Raw genomic sequence first — 18,056 nt, forward strand, 5'->3', positions numbered from 1 at the left:
CAGCCTACGCATGCTGACGCAGCTACCCACCTGAACTTCATTAGGTCATGTACAGTATTTACCTAAGAAACACCAGATTCGGTTTTAAGGGCATCCTTTGTAGCCCCATGTACTGAGAATTTCTAGTCTGCAATATAATTCACAATGAGTCCGCAATATAAAGAACTGCTTTAGGGCTTCTCTGTGTCGCCGTTCAGTTCTCGCATAAACTCATTCCGGGTTTGTGCTTTTAATCATTCTAATCCCTAATTTCAACGAAGAGGATATTATTCTAACAAGAACCCTAACTAAGAGCACTTTAGCTGTAATGTCTTAAGTGTTTTGTCGACCTCGCGTTAAAAAACGACAAAAACGTGGAGTAAAACCACGGACCAATATAAACGACAGGGGAATTAGACCCAATTAAAGCACAATTAACGAGGAAGACAAAGACAAATGGGCGCAGGAATAACACGAAATAGTTTCCAAAGAGGTGGACCATCGTGTCGGTTTGCCCTCCAGCGCGACACTTCGGATAGAAATTCAGTCCGGGAAAGTCTGTCCACTAAACCGGCTATAACCTTTTTCACACGCGTGTGAAATACAGTATGTGTTTGTTGCGTATTTCACCATTTCTCCAGGAGAGGAACTCGTGTTTTCTCATACAAACACAGTATTTGTCGCTAGGCTGTCCTGACCGGGACCTTAGACTTCAGACAGGATGAGAACAATTCCGCATTTTACTCGGAACCAATTTACTGATTTTGGCGCAGGCGTTACTACCGTGCGGCAGATCGATTCCTCTTTTAACAGTACTTCTAGTGTCTTTGAATTTTTAAACTCTTCAAGGATCATGAAGTCCGAAGAGGTAACAAAAAATCCGGAGCTTTTTGAGCAGCGAGTGTAGAAGGTGTTAACTCATTGTACCCTGTTGCTTTAATGCTGCTGAAATGGACTACCTGAATGTGTATATTGCAGTGCGCTTTTATATCGTTGCATTTAAAATAGTGCCAGTAGCATATGACCCTTTAGGGCTTAAGAACGAGCTAAAAAAGCCGTCATGGCGTTTAACTGAACTGCATAGATTTCACTGTTTTTTATGAATAACCCTATGGGTATTGACACGTTTTAAACAGTTTCCTAATGAAGCAGGAAACCTGTCTGAGAAAGATGTAACGCGCTGACCATTTCCACAGACATGGCGTGAATGCGGTTCCTCAGAAGGACGTCTGTACGGCTTAGAAAGCGAGCACAAAGACGGCACTCATTCCGCTGTTCCCTTACGTAAGGCTTTGGACAGTTTCCCTTTCTACGCCGAAAGCACAGACAGCTGTGTGTTCGGGGCGTGACGCAACGCTCGCACCGCTTGGCGTGCAGATCCAAGCAGCTCTGAGCAAGGGCAGCCAAGCGGCGCTCCAGCTGTGGGCCGGCTGCCCCAGGTTCAAGCGAACTGCGCCGGCCGGCCATGGGCGGACCCGCAACCGCGAGCACGAGCAGCCAGCCCCTTGTCCGATCTCTGCCCGGGCGCGTCTCTGGGTTGAACAGCATGCGAAACTTTCACTGTGTGTTACTAGACAGACCTCCTCACCTTGCAGATAAAAAAAAACAATTGGAGAAATAAGAAAAAGATTCTCCATTATTACTGGTTTTACCATCCAAACCTCATTTGGAAATCATGTATTCAGCAGCTCCAAATCAGTCTATTTGAATGATTTTCCAAAGGAGCTAAATAAGACCATTTTCATTTATTTCTATTATATTTGATATGGATGTGAGTTTTATACCATCCATTATTGTACTATTGCTTATAAATAAAAGTTTTATTATACAGTGTATGCAAATGACCTTGTTCCCCGCAGGCCGCTTCGCTGCGAGAACACAAAGCAATCAACACGCAGGCTGCTTCTTACAAACCACATCGCGGGGGTTCTTTTCCATGAGCGTATCGAATAACCAAATCCCAACACGAGTCATGATTTTTCAATAGCTGTGTCGGATAGCTGACGGGTTTGGCTGCCATTTTAGCAAAATAATCAGCCGTCTATCAGACATTGAATCGTCAGCGCCCAGAAAACGTCTGCGGCGAGTTCAAAAAAAGGCATTTGGGTTATAAACGTTGTTTCTAAATCCGCATGGGATGGTTTTTGTGGGGTTATGTAGGTTTGAGGCGACGTTTGTTGGTGAATTCAACTCCAGACCCTACATATTAACTCCGTTGCGGGATGGAATTGTTATTTTTCATAAATAGCCAGACATTTCTGCTGACTTCCTAGCAAGGGAAATTGCCAACAGCCTTTTTCATTCAAAAAGGATGTATGTTTTTCCCATTAATTGGAATCACAAATTAAGCTGCTGTACGCGCTGAATTCTAAGGTCTCAGGTCCCTGGTCAAACTCCACATCGACTTGCTGTAGAAGGTATCGGCCAAACTTGGATTTTGGAGGACATTTTCCGATTTTAAGCCTATCCCATGTATATATATTATGTCGCCAATGCGAATGGCGTGCTTTTGCGAGGGTAAAAACGCCCCAATGTCCGAACCCTGAGCCGAACTCCGGCAGCCGCTGGTTTCTTAACAAGGTGCTACTTACGCAGAGCTGCGTGGCAGCGCGCGTCACAGTTGCCCCTGCAGTGAAGCGTCGGGCTGCGCGGAGTTACAGGCGGCCTGTGTGTTACAGCAGAGCCCTTAGTCACGGAGAGCAGCAGGGAGAATTCCCCGCGGGCCGCCCGGCTATTTTTAGCGGTCTCTCAGCCTCGCAGACACAGAGGGGATATTGAGTCGGCTGAAAACGTCGTTTCCTCCCCGCCCACTCGTCTGTAAACGGGCTGAATCCCCGCAGGTCTGCAAACGGCCTCTCCAGGGCTATTTATAGAATGTGTCTGTCCAAGTCAGGTTATTTATAGATTAAAAAACAAATGTTGTATATGTGGAACAAGTAATAGGTTTATTCCATGCTGAAAATAAGAAGAAAGAAAACACAACGTTTCGGCCGTGGGGCCTTCTTCAGGTGTGAGAGAGACAGGGCAGACAGCAAAGGTAATGTAGCGGGAGGACAAAAGCTGGGAGAGAGGAGGGGTGAGAGGCGGGAGCAGGGGACAGAAAGAGAGGCCAGTCAAGAGGTGTGAAGTCAGGACAGGTGTAGAGAGGTGTGAAATGAAACTTCCAATGAATGGAGGAAATTTAGAAGAAATGCATGTTGTTTATATACATGCATACATGTATTTTAACTTAAGTATTCCCGATTGTACTGTCAAACTCTGTAACGATTATACAAAGGAGTGTTTGGTTGTCGGAGTTACCAAACACCTGACAAGTACTTAATTCCCCCAGTACTCAATCGCTTAACTGACAGGAGCCACTGACGACGTCATTTAATATCTGTCTGGGAAAAAAAACCTGTCCCCTCTGGTGTAACTAGGTCACTTTGCGCGGGGTGTGAAGAGCGTTTCGACTGCTGTCTTCTTCAAGGGCAACAAGAGGGGTGACAGCATCTCCGATCTCCCTGTGTCAAGAGCGCGCCTGACGTTGATGTACTGCACTATATTGTAGAAAGACACACCCATGAAGACATACTAGTTTTGTTTCCAATCAGAAGCAAGGGCGTTTTGTATTAAGCCAACAAACCCGCTGTCGATACTCAGGCCAATAAAAAGCTCTTCTACACGGCTGGGCTAGATCCTTCGGTCAGTATGTTACTGGCAGCCAAGAATGGGAGTTAACGGGAGTCATTGGAAGTCAAAAGGACATCTCCACAAGGAATAAACGTATACTATAGGTGTAAGTGTGTGTGTAAAAGCACAATTATATCAGCGGTACACTCTTTCACTTCGGAGTGCTATAGCCTTTTAGTACCTGTTGAAACGTGATCTGTCCCAAACAGCACATTGAAGAACGGTAGCTGTTCCCCCGAATTCTTCTTTCTTTTTGTTCGCTTGAGTTAAACATTATCTTCTCTCGGGCAGACTTTATACAGTCACGGGCGAAAAATGCGAACAGCGGTTCTGTTACACGTGACAAGGTTATTATGTCGTACTGACTGGAATTCTACCTACGGGTGACTTATTTCCCCACCTGATTCCTGTAGGTTTTAAGGAATTCCCCAGAGTTATCCATAACCACCTCAACTACCCGAAAATGCAACTTTCTTGAAAGAAGCCGGGGTATATTGGCTTCAATGACATTTGTGGGTAGCTTGTTCCACACACCCACAACCCTTGGTGCAAAGAAGCGTGTTCTCAGCTTTGAAGGTACTTTTAGTTTAGTTTCTGCTTGTCTTTTCTGTGGGATGTCTCTGTCTCTGTCTGTGGCGTTGGGGGTTTTGAATACTCGAATAAAGTCGCCTTCATAACCTGCTTTGTACAAAGCTAATTAGACATAATAGTATAACAGTTATGGGGGGGGGTTATGTCATAATACATTTAACTGTGCAGACTGTCAGTACAAGATGAACTGACAAGCAACATATGAAAATAAAACTTCGAGCAAACAACGAATCAGACCAGGATACAAAATAATACACGAATGGTAGGAGGAATAAACTGAACAATAAATAATGCGCGTCCATTAATATAAGCTGTGCTGTATTCTGGTAGGCACTGCGTTTAGTGGCATGTCATAATAATAATAAACTTTAGTTTATATAGCGCCTTCAAAGGTGGCTCCTTGAAGCGCTTTACAGAACGACAACAACATTAAAAAATACACAAGATATGCACAATGAGAGGAGACAGCAAACAGGGGTACTGGATACAACAGGAGCAGAGCGGTAAAGAACAGAACCAGTTCAGTAAAGGCCCTTCTAAAAGAAGAGGGTTTTGAGTCTGGATTTGAAGGAGTTTATGGAAGGTGACTCTCCGATATCCTTGGGGATAGAATTCCAGAGCTCTGGGGCACAGCAGGAGAAGGCCCTGTCACCCATACAGTGTGGACGGGCTTGGGGGACAGACAGGAGACCAGAATTAAAGGAGCGAGGTGGCGAGGTGGGGAGTAGGACAATAGTAGCTTAGACAAGTACTGAGCCTTGAGCCTATAAGGCAGAGCCTTATTGAACATGAGGTATTTTGAAGTCGCTTACAGATTTAAGACGCATCACTGAAACGTGAATGCACATTCAAATATTTTAACGGGCCCGAACTCAACGAGCTGTCTGCTGATACGGACATCTGGCGATTCCAGGGAGCGCCGCACCTCGCCACTGGAACGGGTACCGATGAACCGTCTACACGCAGCGAACGCGCGCCCCCTGCTGGCGTCTTCTACAATAGATTTTCAATGAAGTGTTTTCCTTATGCAGTCAGGGTGAGCAGTTTCTCAATTATCAAGGGCACATCTATGTAGCCTTTCATCCCAGAACTCTTTACATATAAAGCCGGTAACAAATTAACATCCGCGCTTGAAGTGCTGCACCATCTTGGTGATAGAGCGCAGCCATTCTGCGCCCGAAGTCCCACAAGAAGTGCGACAAGAAGAACAAGAAGTACAAAAAAGCTATTTCAAGACATCCGGACAGCAGCAAACTAATATAGAACAGTTAAGCTATTTTAGCATACAAATGAGCCAACACAGCCTTAGCACATCGGGAGCATCCGGTGAGAAACTGCCTTAGCAGTTTATTTAAGGGGAAGCTGCAGGTGTGGGAATTGTGCACACCCAGACTGGAGTGTGACGAAGAAACCGATATCCTAATCTTCTAGGACGGGCCCAATCACTGGTTGCGCGGGGATCGGGTTAGAAATAAGGAGCGATTCGCCAGCGCCAGTCTGGGTGCGCAGTTCTGCTCTCTGTAGGAAAACAAAACCGGGATCAAACAGAAAAGGCAAGACGGCCAGCTTCTCGTGAACGTCTAAGTGGGTTCGGCGCCGTAAAGCGCAGTGAACGCACGCCACAAGCACGGCAACCTACAGCATGACCCACCCCGCGGGCAATGCTTGGCAAAGCCAGACTCAGCGCGTGGTATGACTGCGGTAGAACACAAATACCGAGTCAATTTCTTGGGCTGCACAGTCCCGGGGGGGGGGGGGGTGAAAAAAGTTAGCCCAGTTCTCATGGACCGGTTTATGGCGCAACCCATTTCCTCTTAGGAAATAACGCCATCACAGCATGATGTGCGCGACCTTATAAATTCCTCTTCGGTCAGAAAGAGGCTGACGGACGCGGTACCAGTGGTTTTGAATGTGTCCATTGAAAGGCTGACAGTCAGGCAGTATGCAGAACTGCGCGTCTGAGAGGCCCCAGCACAGGCTACAGACAGGAAGACAGAACCCCCTAAGCAGTATAGTTCTCACGCGTAATCGTGCCAGTTTTAAAGTCGACACTCATTTCGGCCCTGGGACAATTCCTGTGTGTTCAAATGCATGAAATAGTTCGGCTCCCGCAGTCCCGAGTGCTTCGGCGTCGGCATAGAAGGAGAGAGAGAGGCAGAGGGAGGGAGGGAGAGAGAGAGGGAGAGAGATGGGCTTCCTCTCCTCGCAACAGCAGAGTGACAGGATACACCGCAGGAAAACAAACACGAAAAGGGCTCGGATCGGCAGTTTTTTTTTTACGTGCAGATGAGCCCTGAGCTGCAGAAACGGCGCCTCCAGCTGATTTCTTCTTCTTTCTCCCTTGCAGCTTAACTCGCTGTGGCGCTGTCTGTTGATCTTGGAAAGCACTCGCCGAGCTAAATATACTCGAACGCGTTTTAGCCGCGATTCCAGTTTCGCAATGCGAAAGTTTTAGCCATCTGCTCTCTGGGGGGGGGGGAGTACGCTAGTTCTCCCGGTCAAACCTGCGTTATTCCGACTAAGAAACGACGCGTTCCGTTGCAGGGAATTGAAAGCAGCACCCCTCTCCGAGAAAAAGAGACAAGAAGCAGCAAATCTTTGAAATGTTAAGGAAGCAGAAGGCAGAAGCATGCAGCGAGTTCTACTGCGGAGACGAGTGCGCGTACCTGCGGTGTGGGGCGCAGTGGCTGTAGCGGCGGTGACCCTGGCCGCTATTAGCGTCGCCCTGACGGCGTGGTCTTGGGGACAGACGCGCGACTTGTCTCGGTCTTTCCGGACGCTGCAGGACCACCTGGAACAGGTAGGAGCCCGCAACCGAACACAAGCGGATTCTCATACGTGCGGTTTTGAATTATTCTTATACCCGACGCCCAAGTACGAGTTCAGAACTGTATGAAGGCCACTGTGTTATGTAACCAGCGCGCTCACCAGCAGTTCCAGCAAACCGGGACAGCCCCGGCCTCCCTGGACTGCCCCTCCACTCTTCGTGTTTAGTTCAGTGGTCGCCTTGCTCTAGTCCACGCAGGGCACCGTAATGCCGTGGAAATCGTTAATCTCCTGTCTCCACCAAGCCTCTGTTCCGAAAAATTGGATTCATCAGCTTTCAAAATAGATATTTTACTTTTTAGCACTTCTCGTAGTGTTAGCAGTAGTAACAACAACAATAACAACAAGGACAACAGATTGACCACCGTTGCTTACTTGGTTGCCAGCTTTTATAATCGAGGATCTCATCCGACCGCTTGAAAGATGCGGCTCGAACAGCAGACTTGACAGTTCCAGATACCCCACACCCACTGTGGAGCAGAACCAGTGGCAGTGCCAGCCCGTTCAGCACCAGCGGGAGCTGCAGTAAGAGCTGTGGAGCAGAACCAGTGGCAGTGCCAGCCCGTTCAGCACCAGCGGGAGCTGCAGTAAGAGCTGTGGAGCAGAACCAGTGGCAGTGCCAGCCCGTTCAGCAGCAGTTGTAGCTATAGTAAGAGCTGTGGAGCAGAACCAGTGGCAGTGCCAACCTGTTCAGCACCAGCAGTAGCTGTGGCAGCAGAACCAGTGGCAGTGCCAGCCTGTTCAGCACCAGCGGTAGCTGTGGCAGCAGAACCAGTGGCAGTGCCAGCCTGTTCAGCACCAGCGGTAGCTGTGGCAGCAGAACCAGTGGCAGTGCCAGCCTGTTCAGCAGCAGCGGTAGCTGTGGCAGCAGAACCAGTGGCAGTGCCAGCCTGTTCAGCACCAGCGGTAGCTGTGGCAGCAGAACCAGTGGCAGTGCCAGCCTGTTCAGCACCAGCGGTAGCTGTGGCAGCAGAACCAGTGGCAGTGCCAGCCTGTTCAGCAGCAGCGGTAGCTGTGGCAGCAGAACCAGTGGCAGTGCCAGCCCGTTCACCTGTGGTAGTAGTTGTAGTAAGAGCTGTGGAGCAGAACCAGTGGCAGTGCCAACCTGTTCAGCACCAGCAGTAGCTGTGGCAGCAGAACCAGTGGCAGTGCCAGCCTGTTCAGCACCAGCAGTAGCTGTGGCAGCAGAACCAGTGGCAGTGCCAGCCTGTTCAGCACCAGCGGTAGCTGTGGCAGCAGAACCAGTGGCAGTGCCAGCCTGTTCAGCACCAGCGGTAGCTGTGGCAGCAGAACCAGTGGCAGTGCCAGCCTGTTCAGCAGCAGCGGTAGCTGTGGCAGCAGAACCAGTGGCAGTGCCAGCCCGTTCACCTGTGGTAGTAGTTGTAGTAAGAGCTGTGGAGCAGAACCAGTGGCAGTGCCAGCCTGTTCACCTGTGGTAGCAGTTGTAGTAAGAGCTGTGGCAGCAGTAGCAGCAGAACAGAGCATTAATTGCCCTGAAACAAACTGCATGTGTTAATGCCCTCTCCTCGGCCTCGTGTTGTATTCCTTGATGTGTACTATAACTTATTGCCCTCCTTACACCTGTGTTTCCCGCGTTTTCCAAACGCTGGCAGACAGGAAGGGGTGGCAGCAGGTGAGGCGAGACAGAAATGGTAGGTCGCAATTACAGTCACCCCATTTTTGTTTTGCAGGGTAAAAGGCTAATCGTTGGCAAAACATCATTGCACAACACAGTCGCGCCTTACCAGAGACAGGTCTCCTCTCGCGCTGTACCCATGCAGACGCTCGCTTATTCACACCGCAGCAGTGTGTCGAGCTCGTCGCACGGCAATCTGCCTGCATTCCGGGCTGTGTGGGACGTGTTTCAGTGTGCGGTTTTGGAAGCAGTACAAGACAAACAGCTGTAGCCAGGGTTATGGAGGGCATGGGCTTGGACTGGCGCTGCTAAAACTTGCACGATGGCTTCCTCCGCTGTGTCTCCATGGCACTGCACAGGGGCCCCTGTTGCTCAATGTTTAGATGTTAGCATGGGAAACTGGCAGCAGGGAATCTGGAGTAGTTTTAACCTAATAATTCAGGACTTGAACAGCCTGCCCAGCATTATGAAGATGAGCATTATGTTAAGTCTATCTAACTGGGTTCTTGACTGGTTTTAGCAGCAGTCAGTAATTGGGTGCAGTAAAAGACAGTGATTGCATTTGTAGGTCTTGGGCTCTTTGATCTCACCACAGGTAGCTGGAGCAGCAGGAAGATCCTTCTGCAGAAGGAACAGTGCAGACGGCCCTACTGTATGTGTATGGGAATATGAGGAGAGGGATGGGGGTGGCTCTGTGCGTGTGGAGGGGAGCGTTGTGTGGAGGATTTGCAGGCTTTTTCAAACCAGGCTGACCTGCAAATACTGTCCATCTGTAAAAGCACTCCTCCTGGTTCTCTCTCTCCAGCTGAATTTGCAGCGCGAGGCCATTGTCCAGCTCTTACTGGAGAAGAGAGAGTTGGCGGAAGGGCAGAGGGTTAAGCGAACGCCAGGTGAGGACAGGTGTCTGTTCCTTCTGCGTTGGAGCAGCAGTCGTCTCAGAATTCACATCGCACGCCTTCCCCGGCCAGCCACATAACCCAAACTCTAACATCTAACATCCGGGTCATAACATGAGGCATGTTCTTGCACTTCCCACTCATAGCCGATTAATGACACAGCCTACATCAGGGAGAGCCGCGGTCCCGCTCTCTGTAAGTGCAGGGACCCCCAATTCTAGAGAGCCCCAGTCCAGTTAGTCTTACTGGCCATCCTAAACCTCAGGGTCTCCAGCCTTGGTCCTGGAGAACCCCAGTCCAGCTCGTCTTATAGGTCCCGAATCACCATTTGTTTAAAAGATTGTGAGGGCTTTGAAATGAATGATCGGAGAGAAAATAATTTGTGTGTTAAGGCCTTCGATCCTCGTGGGATGGAAGGTTTTCATATTCTTGTAAATGATCAGTGACAGTTTGACAGGTCTGAGCCTCTGAAGGCGCAGTCTTCTTCAGTGGAACTGAAGCCAGTTCAGAGCTTTTCTTGTGTATGCGACTTCACTCCCTCTCCCCTTTCTAAGCACAGGTCTTCTTCATCTGTGCATTTATGGACAAAAAAAAAAAGTGTCGCTTTCATTTTCCTGCAGCCTTTTTTGTCCTATGACTGAAAAATCAGCTGCTGCAGGAAACCAGCTCGCTATGCTGTTTGCTAGCTGGGGGAAGAAGAAGAGGGAAGTAGTTTTGTTGGAGCTGTTCGATTTGGTTTCCATTGTTAAAATTCACAGAAGTGACAATAACCTCCAGCACTCACTTGCGGCTTCCTCCATTGATCTTAAATATGACACAGATATTTCTATCGTTAAGAAAGGATATGTATTGAAACATGAGTTGTTCTGTTCTGTGACTAAAAATAAGTTATTCAAGACATTTCAATGGGTTGTATTTTGTCACAGTGTGCACTATAAAACCTTTCCCCCCTGCTATCCATTTTACTGCATATTCAAAAAGCACACATTTTAACTAAAAATAAAACGTGTGAGCATATGTCAGCCGTTTTATCGTCCTTGTATCGGCTCCCTGTGAATTTCAGACCATAATTCAAATGTATATGTTGCTCATGTTTAAAGGGTGATTGTTTTGGCCAATGACTACATGAGTGAACCCTTCCTTCCCTGCACACCTGCACGGCTTTGGCAGTCTTGGAACTCTTGCTTTCTTCCCGATCCCAATATGAGGCCCCGAAAACTGGGAGAATACGCTCTGTTCTTCTGAGACGGATCCAGTTTTACAAATCAATCAGCACCTTCAAAACATTTCTTAAAACCCACCTGTATACCTTAGAATTCAGTTTGGTCCGAGTTCCCGTACTGCAGTGTTTATGCTCTACTGTTTTATTGCAACGTCCCTTGAGAGATATCATGAAATGTGTAAAGATGTAAAGATTATTGCTCAGATTTACAGCATTTATCCACTTTATCCAGCTGCAGACAAATAAGAGATGCAGCAGCAGACTGTGTTATTGGACACCGGGGATCAATTTCATCTTCTTTTCTCTCATCAAGTATCATTTCTGGGAGAATTTATTTTTTCACCAGTTGCATAGGGCATTTCAATCTTTGCACTACGTTTTTCTATTTATGTGTGAATTGTTTTGTAACTTTAGCTAAAAAATGTCCCATTTGAAACCTTCTGCCCGACAGACACCCCAGGATTTGAAATGACACTGAAACCAGCTGAAGTGTTTGGATCCGGGGTGCATTTCATACGGAAAAAGAAGATCTTCGTTGAACAGAACGGCATTCTTGTGCGTCAATAAATGTCAATAAATGCACGGGCACATTTATTCATTCGTTCTTCTGTTTTACTCTACAGTCCGAAAGCACAAGAACGGACGAAATGGCCGGAACAAAGTAGCGGCTCATTTTGAAAGTAAGTGCGATGCCGTTGGGTGGTTCTGTTTTTGCCTTTGTAATCATTGTCACACCTGGCCAAGCCCTGCCTCCCATATGAGTGCTGACTCTCAGCACTGCATGTTTCAGGCTCACGCGCACAGACACAGTCACACTGCTGCAGGCACCTGGTGGATGGAGAAACGGGTAGATGGCTACCTGTTAAGATAAGATCACTTTATTGGCCCTATACAATTTCTTGTATTAGGAATTTGACTTTTTCGCAGACCCCAGCTTGCTCTCCATGAGACACACAGACAGGGAGAGAGAGAAGCTGGGGGTCAGAGCGCAGGGTCAGCCATTTATACAGCGCCCCTGGAGCAGTTGGGGTTAAGGGCCTTGCTCAGGGGCCCAACAGAGTAGGATTCCTCTGCCAGCTGCGGGATACGAACCAGCAACCTTCCAGTCACAGGCGCCGATCCTTAGCCACAGAGCCACCGCACCGCCCTTTATTTTATAAGAAGAAGGTGAGATAGATGGCTGTAAGGAATTTGCATAGATTTAAAAACTCCGCAATGTCACCGTGTATCTGTCCGTACAAGCACACAGCAGATACAGCAAAGTCAATACAACATCCGTTTGTTTCTCTGTTTGTGCGTCTGTCTGGGGTGACATCAACATTAATTTCTGTCACTTATTTTTTACAGTTCTTTCCCAGACGCATGGTGAGTATCATTATTACTGTTGTTTGTATCAAGCTGCTGCTGTTGTTGTTGCAGCAGTATCAGTAACTCTGGTAGGAGCAGTCACAGTGGCAGTAGTAATGGAAGGAGCAGCAGCAGTACTTATAGCAGCAGCACCTCAGACGTGGCAAACTTTGTAGTGTAGTAGCAACAGCAGCAGAAGTAGTAGCTGTAATGGCAGTGAGAGTTGCAACAGCAACAGTTAAAGTGCTAGCTGTATTAGTGTTAATACCTCTTCTGAGTGCTGTGGAGCAGTTCTCCAACTACGCAAATGGGAGATAATCCCCAACAGTCAACTAATTTAAAACAGAGCATGCTAGCATTTCATGTTTGCAACTGTGTTTTTATAGGAGAGGCTCTGTGGTACAGTGCTAGTTTGTGTGTTTTTCTTCCAGTGGGCGAGGATGGCATCATAAAGGGATGGACAGAAAGGGTTCTAAATACCACTAAGGCCGTGCACTACGACCCCAACACAGGCACCTTCACAGTGGAGCACAAAGGCCTCTACTATGTCTACTGCCAAGTGAGTCCCAGAAATGTGCAAAGATCTTATAGGGCTGGAGTCCAGAAAACACAGCACGTTTGTTCTGGCACACTTTACAAACCAAAGCACTGCAGTATTGAAGTTGTTACTTTTTGTTTGAAAAAAGTCTGAAATGTAAAAAGGGACTAGGATTGCAAATAGTGTTTTAGATTTATGGTTCAGTTTCTCCAGTGCGGATTCAAACAAGTGCCTGTATCAGGTTAAAGCTGAATGAGGCTCAGTATGCCTTCCATGCAGGAGTTCTAAGTACAGTTTGTTGTGTTTTGCTTTATCTGATCTCTGTCTTCATCAGTTAAGAGACCTGCCACTCAGGAGATGGGAGAAGCACAGATCTTCTGCTTTTTTCTATTTCCATATGTGGTGTGCATGGTTACACGTGCATGTGCGTATTAATCTAGCACATGAAAAGCTGATTAGAATCCAAAACCATTAGCCCATAAGCCAGCTGTTATAGGCATTCCTGAAGAGGTAGTGTACCATGCTCTGGGACTTGGCCTGAGTTAGCCTCTCATCAGCAGCTCCTGGGATCTGCTAACACCGCAGAGACCAGGAGACAACTGGCAGGTGGGTGTGTCATAGAAACATGGGGACTGGTCCTCCTTCTCCTCATGGAGCGCCCTATTTCCATCTCTGGATCGTACCCATACTGTGACTTCACATTTCTGTAAGTTGGCTTTCAGGCAGTCAAATAAGTTTGCATGTCCCTCTGCTTTTCTGCTTCAGGTCCACTTCAACGAGAAACAGACCACCTACGTGAAACTGGATGTGCGGGCCAACGAGAGCAAGGTGCTGCAGTGCATGGAGGGATACAGCACCACCCCCTCCTCCGAGACTCATCCCTTCCACTTCCTGAAGCCCTGCCAGGTCTCTGGTCTACTCCAGCTGTCCAAGGGCACAAGGCTAACAACTGCTACTGGCGCCTCCTTCTCCCTGCACTCCAGCCCACGCCATTACTTCGGCCTCTTCAAGGTCATCTGAGACCGTTGCACAGGGCGTCGCCCCACTGGGCAAACCCATCCACTGAGAATTAACTGAGAGATCCTGCGCCCACATCACTTCCGATGCACCGCAGCTAAACTGAATTAAAACATTCTTATCGGAGCAGCAAAATCCAGTCTGAAGATCTCATTTCTGCAGATTCCTCTTTTTGAAAGACTATCATTATATGGAGTGTATCATATTGCCTTTTTCTCAGTTAACATCCATATGGAAACCCAACATCACTGCCTGTGAACCCTCCATCTTGCGATCCAGTGAGAGCTTCCCCATCCTCTCCCAGACAGCGGTTCCTTTAAAGCAAAACTCTGTCTTTATGTGCTACAGCCTGGACTACAAAAGCAGAAGAACTGCTGTGAGGACAATTCACGGATGTCAACAATTCACATGCCACAGGACTTTCCTTCCCCTTCCCTGCCCCACAGTTGTGAGAGGCACAGCAACTTGAGAAATGAATTTGATTAATTTGGCTTTGTTTACCTGGGCAGTGACTTCCCACAAATTCATTGTGGTATGAACCCGGACATGGGTCCAAATTTCTCTCTTGTTCCTAGGGTTCATGGTATAACAGTACTGGGTCCTCTCCAGTGGTGATGGAACCACTTCAGTGACATACCGCTCTGCTCCACAAAGCTGCACTTTGCTAGCTACAGCTGGAGAGACCAGTTGTGCCCTGCTGTTCAGGCAAGGACGTCTCCATTGTTGAGCCATGTGGCACTGTGTAGCTTACCATCCCAGCATTCTAATATTTCAATCATCAATCAATCGTTTTTTTTCTAGTTAGCAGGGCAGGGAGTTGGCCATCCTCAGTCCCAGAAAGTCAAGACACATCCATCTATCAACACTAGGTTCAATGGCACTCTGACCAGTTAATGAGGAAGTTTCTTTCAGTGAAGTTATGTACTGGAATGGGAACCTGGATTGTGCCAAGCCTCCAAAAGGAGTCAGCTTCTAAACTTTTCAAAAACTTGCAATTGTTCCCAAATTTTTCATTTGGATGTATTCTGAAACCTGCTGGAACATGACGGTCTTGGATCAGAATGTGTTGATGCCAGCGGAAATGCAGCACTGTGTGGAGATATGAGTCACACATTCCTAACAGGTGTATGCTGGACTGCCAGCATTTCCTCCAAAGAAAACAGTGGGGTTCTACCTTGCTCCAGTCAGAACTGAAACCATACTGAACCGTAGCTCCTTCTACAGGCAGACAGAAAGCTGTAACTGAGCAAGAGGATGGTTGGGTGGCTGGAAAGCATGTGTGGATTTGGAGCCAAAGGAGTCTAAGCACAAGAGTAGCCCCAAGTTGGACCATCAAGTGTCACACAAAGATAGCTACTCTATTCAGTAAGAATTTTACTGTGCAGGCACTAGACCTGAGTCTGCAGATTCTGGAAAGAATGGAATAAACCCAGGCTTTCCTGGAAAAAAATCACAGTTGGAAAAAGCAACAAGACGGGAGTCTTGGAAAAGTAAAGGAAAAACAATATGAATCAGATGAAGTGTGATGTTCCAGTAAACTAGACTGCGTTGTGCTACCAGTGCCTGCAAACATTGTTAGCATTCACACTGGACAGCTACAGTTTATGGTATATCGTAATAATAGTGAGGTGGGAGGGATTGCAAAGGCGATGTCGAACCTCAAGCTTGGGAAAAGTACAGAAATGTCACAGAAAAAGAACAAACCAAGGGGTGATAATCCTGGATTGATTGCCACAAAGCCTGCATTACGCATCCTTAAGTAAAAGTTTAACTAACAGCTTCTTTGGAGGATAAAGGAAAAACCTCAGGACCAACTTAGCCTGCAGCTCTGTTTCTTTTTGGAGCAGCAGTATAAGGGATTACTTTGTGCCTGTGCACACTGGACCCTATGCAGAGCAACTGAAGAAAATGATCTGATCAGCACACCAGTGTTCTAAAAAACTAAAAAAAAACTGTTTTTGTAAACATCATCATCAGAAATCGTGGAACCTGGAATTACTGTATGGAAGCAATGTTGTGAAGTGAGGAGGAGATCAATCAGTTTTTGAATTCTTGGAGCTCTATGGGAGATCTGTGATTTATTTGTATTTTTAATAATGTAATACGTTTTGATACAAATAATCCAATATATATATATAAACATGATCTGTGATGCTACTGAGCACATGCTGGGATTCTAATGTGTATGTCCAGTTAGCTCTATCCTTATACCTTGCAGTGAGGGACAGCAGTAGAGGGGTCAGTATTTAGTCAATATTTTGCCTATGCTTCTTCTACCAATTTGAGTTTGTTTGTGCAGTGCCGTTACGAGGAATGCTCATGAAGGGTATCCACAAAATCCTATTACGCCCTCCTTGTTTTTGATTTGTACATCAAAGCTGGAATCAGACACAAAACAGGAAAGTCGGAGGTGTGCCCGTGTGTGGCAAAACCCAGTCACAGTCAGCTAGTGACAGTCCTAGTTATAGTCAGCTAATATCCTTGACTGATGCATATGACGCCTGAATTGCAGACCCAATGAGTCAGTGGTTAAAAAACATGGGCAGTATCAGGACTGAGCAGGGCCCTCAGTAAGTTTGTGATAGTTGGTAGCATCCAGCCTTGTTTGGGAAAATTCAGCAGTCATAGAGATTTCAAAGAGAACAGCGAATTATTACAGGAATGAGCAGAAACAACAGTAAACAACAAGTCCTTTGCACAGCAGTCCGACATCAACTGCAAGATCATTTGGCTGCTTTATTGAGGCAGAAAATATCACCTCCACATCAGGCCAGATCATATAGGTTCTGAACTTGATCAACCCTTATCCTCAAAATAATGATGAGCAATGATGACATCATGCTCACTTTCCTGCCAGAGTCATTCATTCCTTGACAAGCCACCAGCTCCACAGCACTGTAGATGGGAGGGCTAGAAGAGTTAGGAGCCGTGGCACGTTCCATGGGAAGCAGAGGAAAAGTCTGGCCAGTAAGAGTCTACGTACTTGCCACGGCACTCAGTCAAGTTGTGGGATCCCTCAAGCTGAGGGGTACGGGTCAGAAGGAGCCAATGACATGGCCCAGACCCAAGTAAATTCTACAGCAGAGGGAAACATCCACAATTTGATTTTGAAAAATGCCTTGACGTCTTGTGACACTTAAGCGCCCTAAAGTGCTCAATTGATCTAACTGCTCGGAGTTACCATTTCGAAAGAGAAGTCTTAACAGGTGCTGGATTAAATGATTCTTTAATATTGTACAGGACTGTAACACCTTCGTTTCTATGTCTTATCCAGTCCCCTTTGTTAACCAGCGATCAGGTCATCTAAAGGTTTATTTTTACTGTATTAACTTTCTTTTTTTTTCTGTACTACCATCTGACGTACAATTAAAATAGCTTTATTTTTTATAAACAGCAGAAATAATAAAAAAGATAAAGATGTGTTGAGAGCCAGTTCATTGTGTTGAGTGACAGGCTGGCCTCTTTCATAGCTGAGCCACTCTGGGGTCACACCCTGAATGCAGAAGGATTATTTTGCCAGTTCTAAGCACAGTTTGTTTGTGTCCGTGGTCTCCCAATATCTCTTGCAGTAAAAGCTTCCACCTGGTGGACAGAAGCTGGAATGTTGCAGGTTCCATTCCAGGCTGTGCCCCCAGGCCACAAGGCTGGAAGAGGGAGTCCAGACACTGAGCACTATTGGCCCCTTGTTGGCCGTTGCGCAGTTACCCATCAAAACTCCAGCGGACTAAGACAGGAGCACCTTAACAACGCTGCTGCCCTGGAGAACGTGTGCCTCCTTCTTACAGTGCTTTACAAATGTATTTAAAATATTGAAATACATACTGAAATCACCACAGGGAACACGGCAAAAGAAGCACATTATCTTTGAGCCTGCACTCAGCTTTGATTTTGCAAAAGCACAGCTGAAAAGAGCCATTTTCTCTGTAGGTGCAATTAAAAAAAAACAGTCTAGAGCTTCGGTACTCCAGCAGGTGAGAGGGGGCTTTTGCAGTTGCTATAGAAGGCTGGCAGGTACGCCTCAATGACCTGAATGGCTGTGCTTCAGAGGCAAGCACGGCACTTGCGCCAAACACCTGAAAAGCCGAAGCTCTTGCAGAGAATGGAAAAGCCAGCAAACGATTGAATGACCTCATGCATTCCAGCATTTTCGACTCCCCAACCGTAAAACACGTGTCTGCGGTTTTTAACTGCATGCTGCTTACTCACGGGCTTGTGCCCCGAGCCCGCCTGTCCCGTGCTGTGTCAGTGTGACACAAAGCTTGTGCAACGCACTCGCAAATGGGAAGTGGGATATCCGAGGCCCCTCTCCTGTATCCCCCCCACTTGAAAAGC

The 18,056-nt window shown here is 47.1% G+C and overlaps 1 protein-coding gene across 1 annotated transcript; it reads left to right on the plus strand.

Annotated features, from left to right (window-relative positions):
- The first annotated feature begins 6,157 nt into the window (after nt 1–6,157).
- tnfsf12 (TNF superfamily member 12) lies at nt 6,158–17,144 on the plus strand. Its single transcript, XM_088910901.1, has 6 exons — nt 6,158–7,042; nt 9,510–9,594; nt 11,446–11,502; nt 12,170–12,187; nt 12,601–12,728; nt 13,473–17,144. Exons 1-6 carry the CDS (start codon nt 6,872–6,874, stop codon nt 13,725–13,727), a joined length of 714 nt encoding a protein of 237 aa, XP_088767027.1. The 5' UTR covers nt 6,158–6,871; the 3' UTR covers nt 13,728–17,144.
- Nucleotides 17,145–18,056: the final 912 nt, after the last annotated feature.

Source organism: Atractosteus spatula, chromosome 3 (genome assembly GCF_055471065.1).
Source record: "Atractosteus spatula isolate fAtrSpa1 chromosome 3, fAtrSpa1.hap1, whole genome shotgun sequence".
NCBI classification, from domain to species: Eukaryota; Metazoa; Chordata; class Actinopteri; order Semionotiformes; family Lepisosteidae; genus Atractosteus; species Atractosteus spatula.

Bases quoted from the DNA above. Each gene is read 5' to 3' on its own strand.
- tnfsf12 (XM_088910901.1), top strand. From the start codon at position 6,872: ATGCAGCGAGTTCTACTGCGGAGACGAGTGCGCGTACCTGCGGTGTGG. The intron at 9,595-11,445 runs GTGAGGACAGGT...TTTACTCTACAG, and splicing joins GAGGGTTAAGCGAACGCCAG to TCCGAAAGCACAAGAACGGA. The intron at 12,729-13,472 runs GTGAGTCCCAGA...TTTCTGCTTCAG, and splicing joins TCTACTATGTCTACTGCCAA to GTCCACTTCAACGAGAAACA.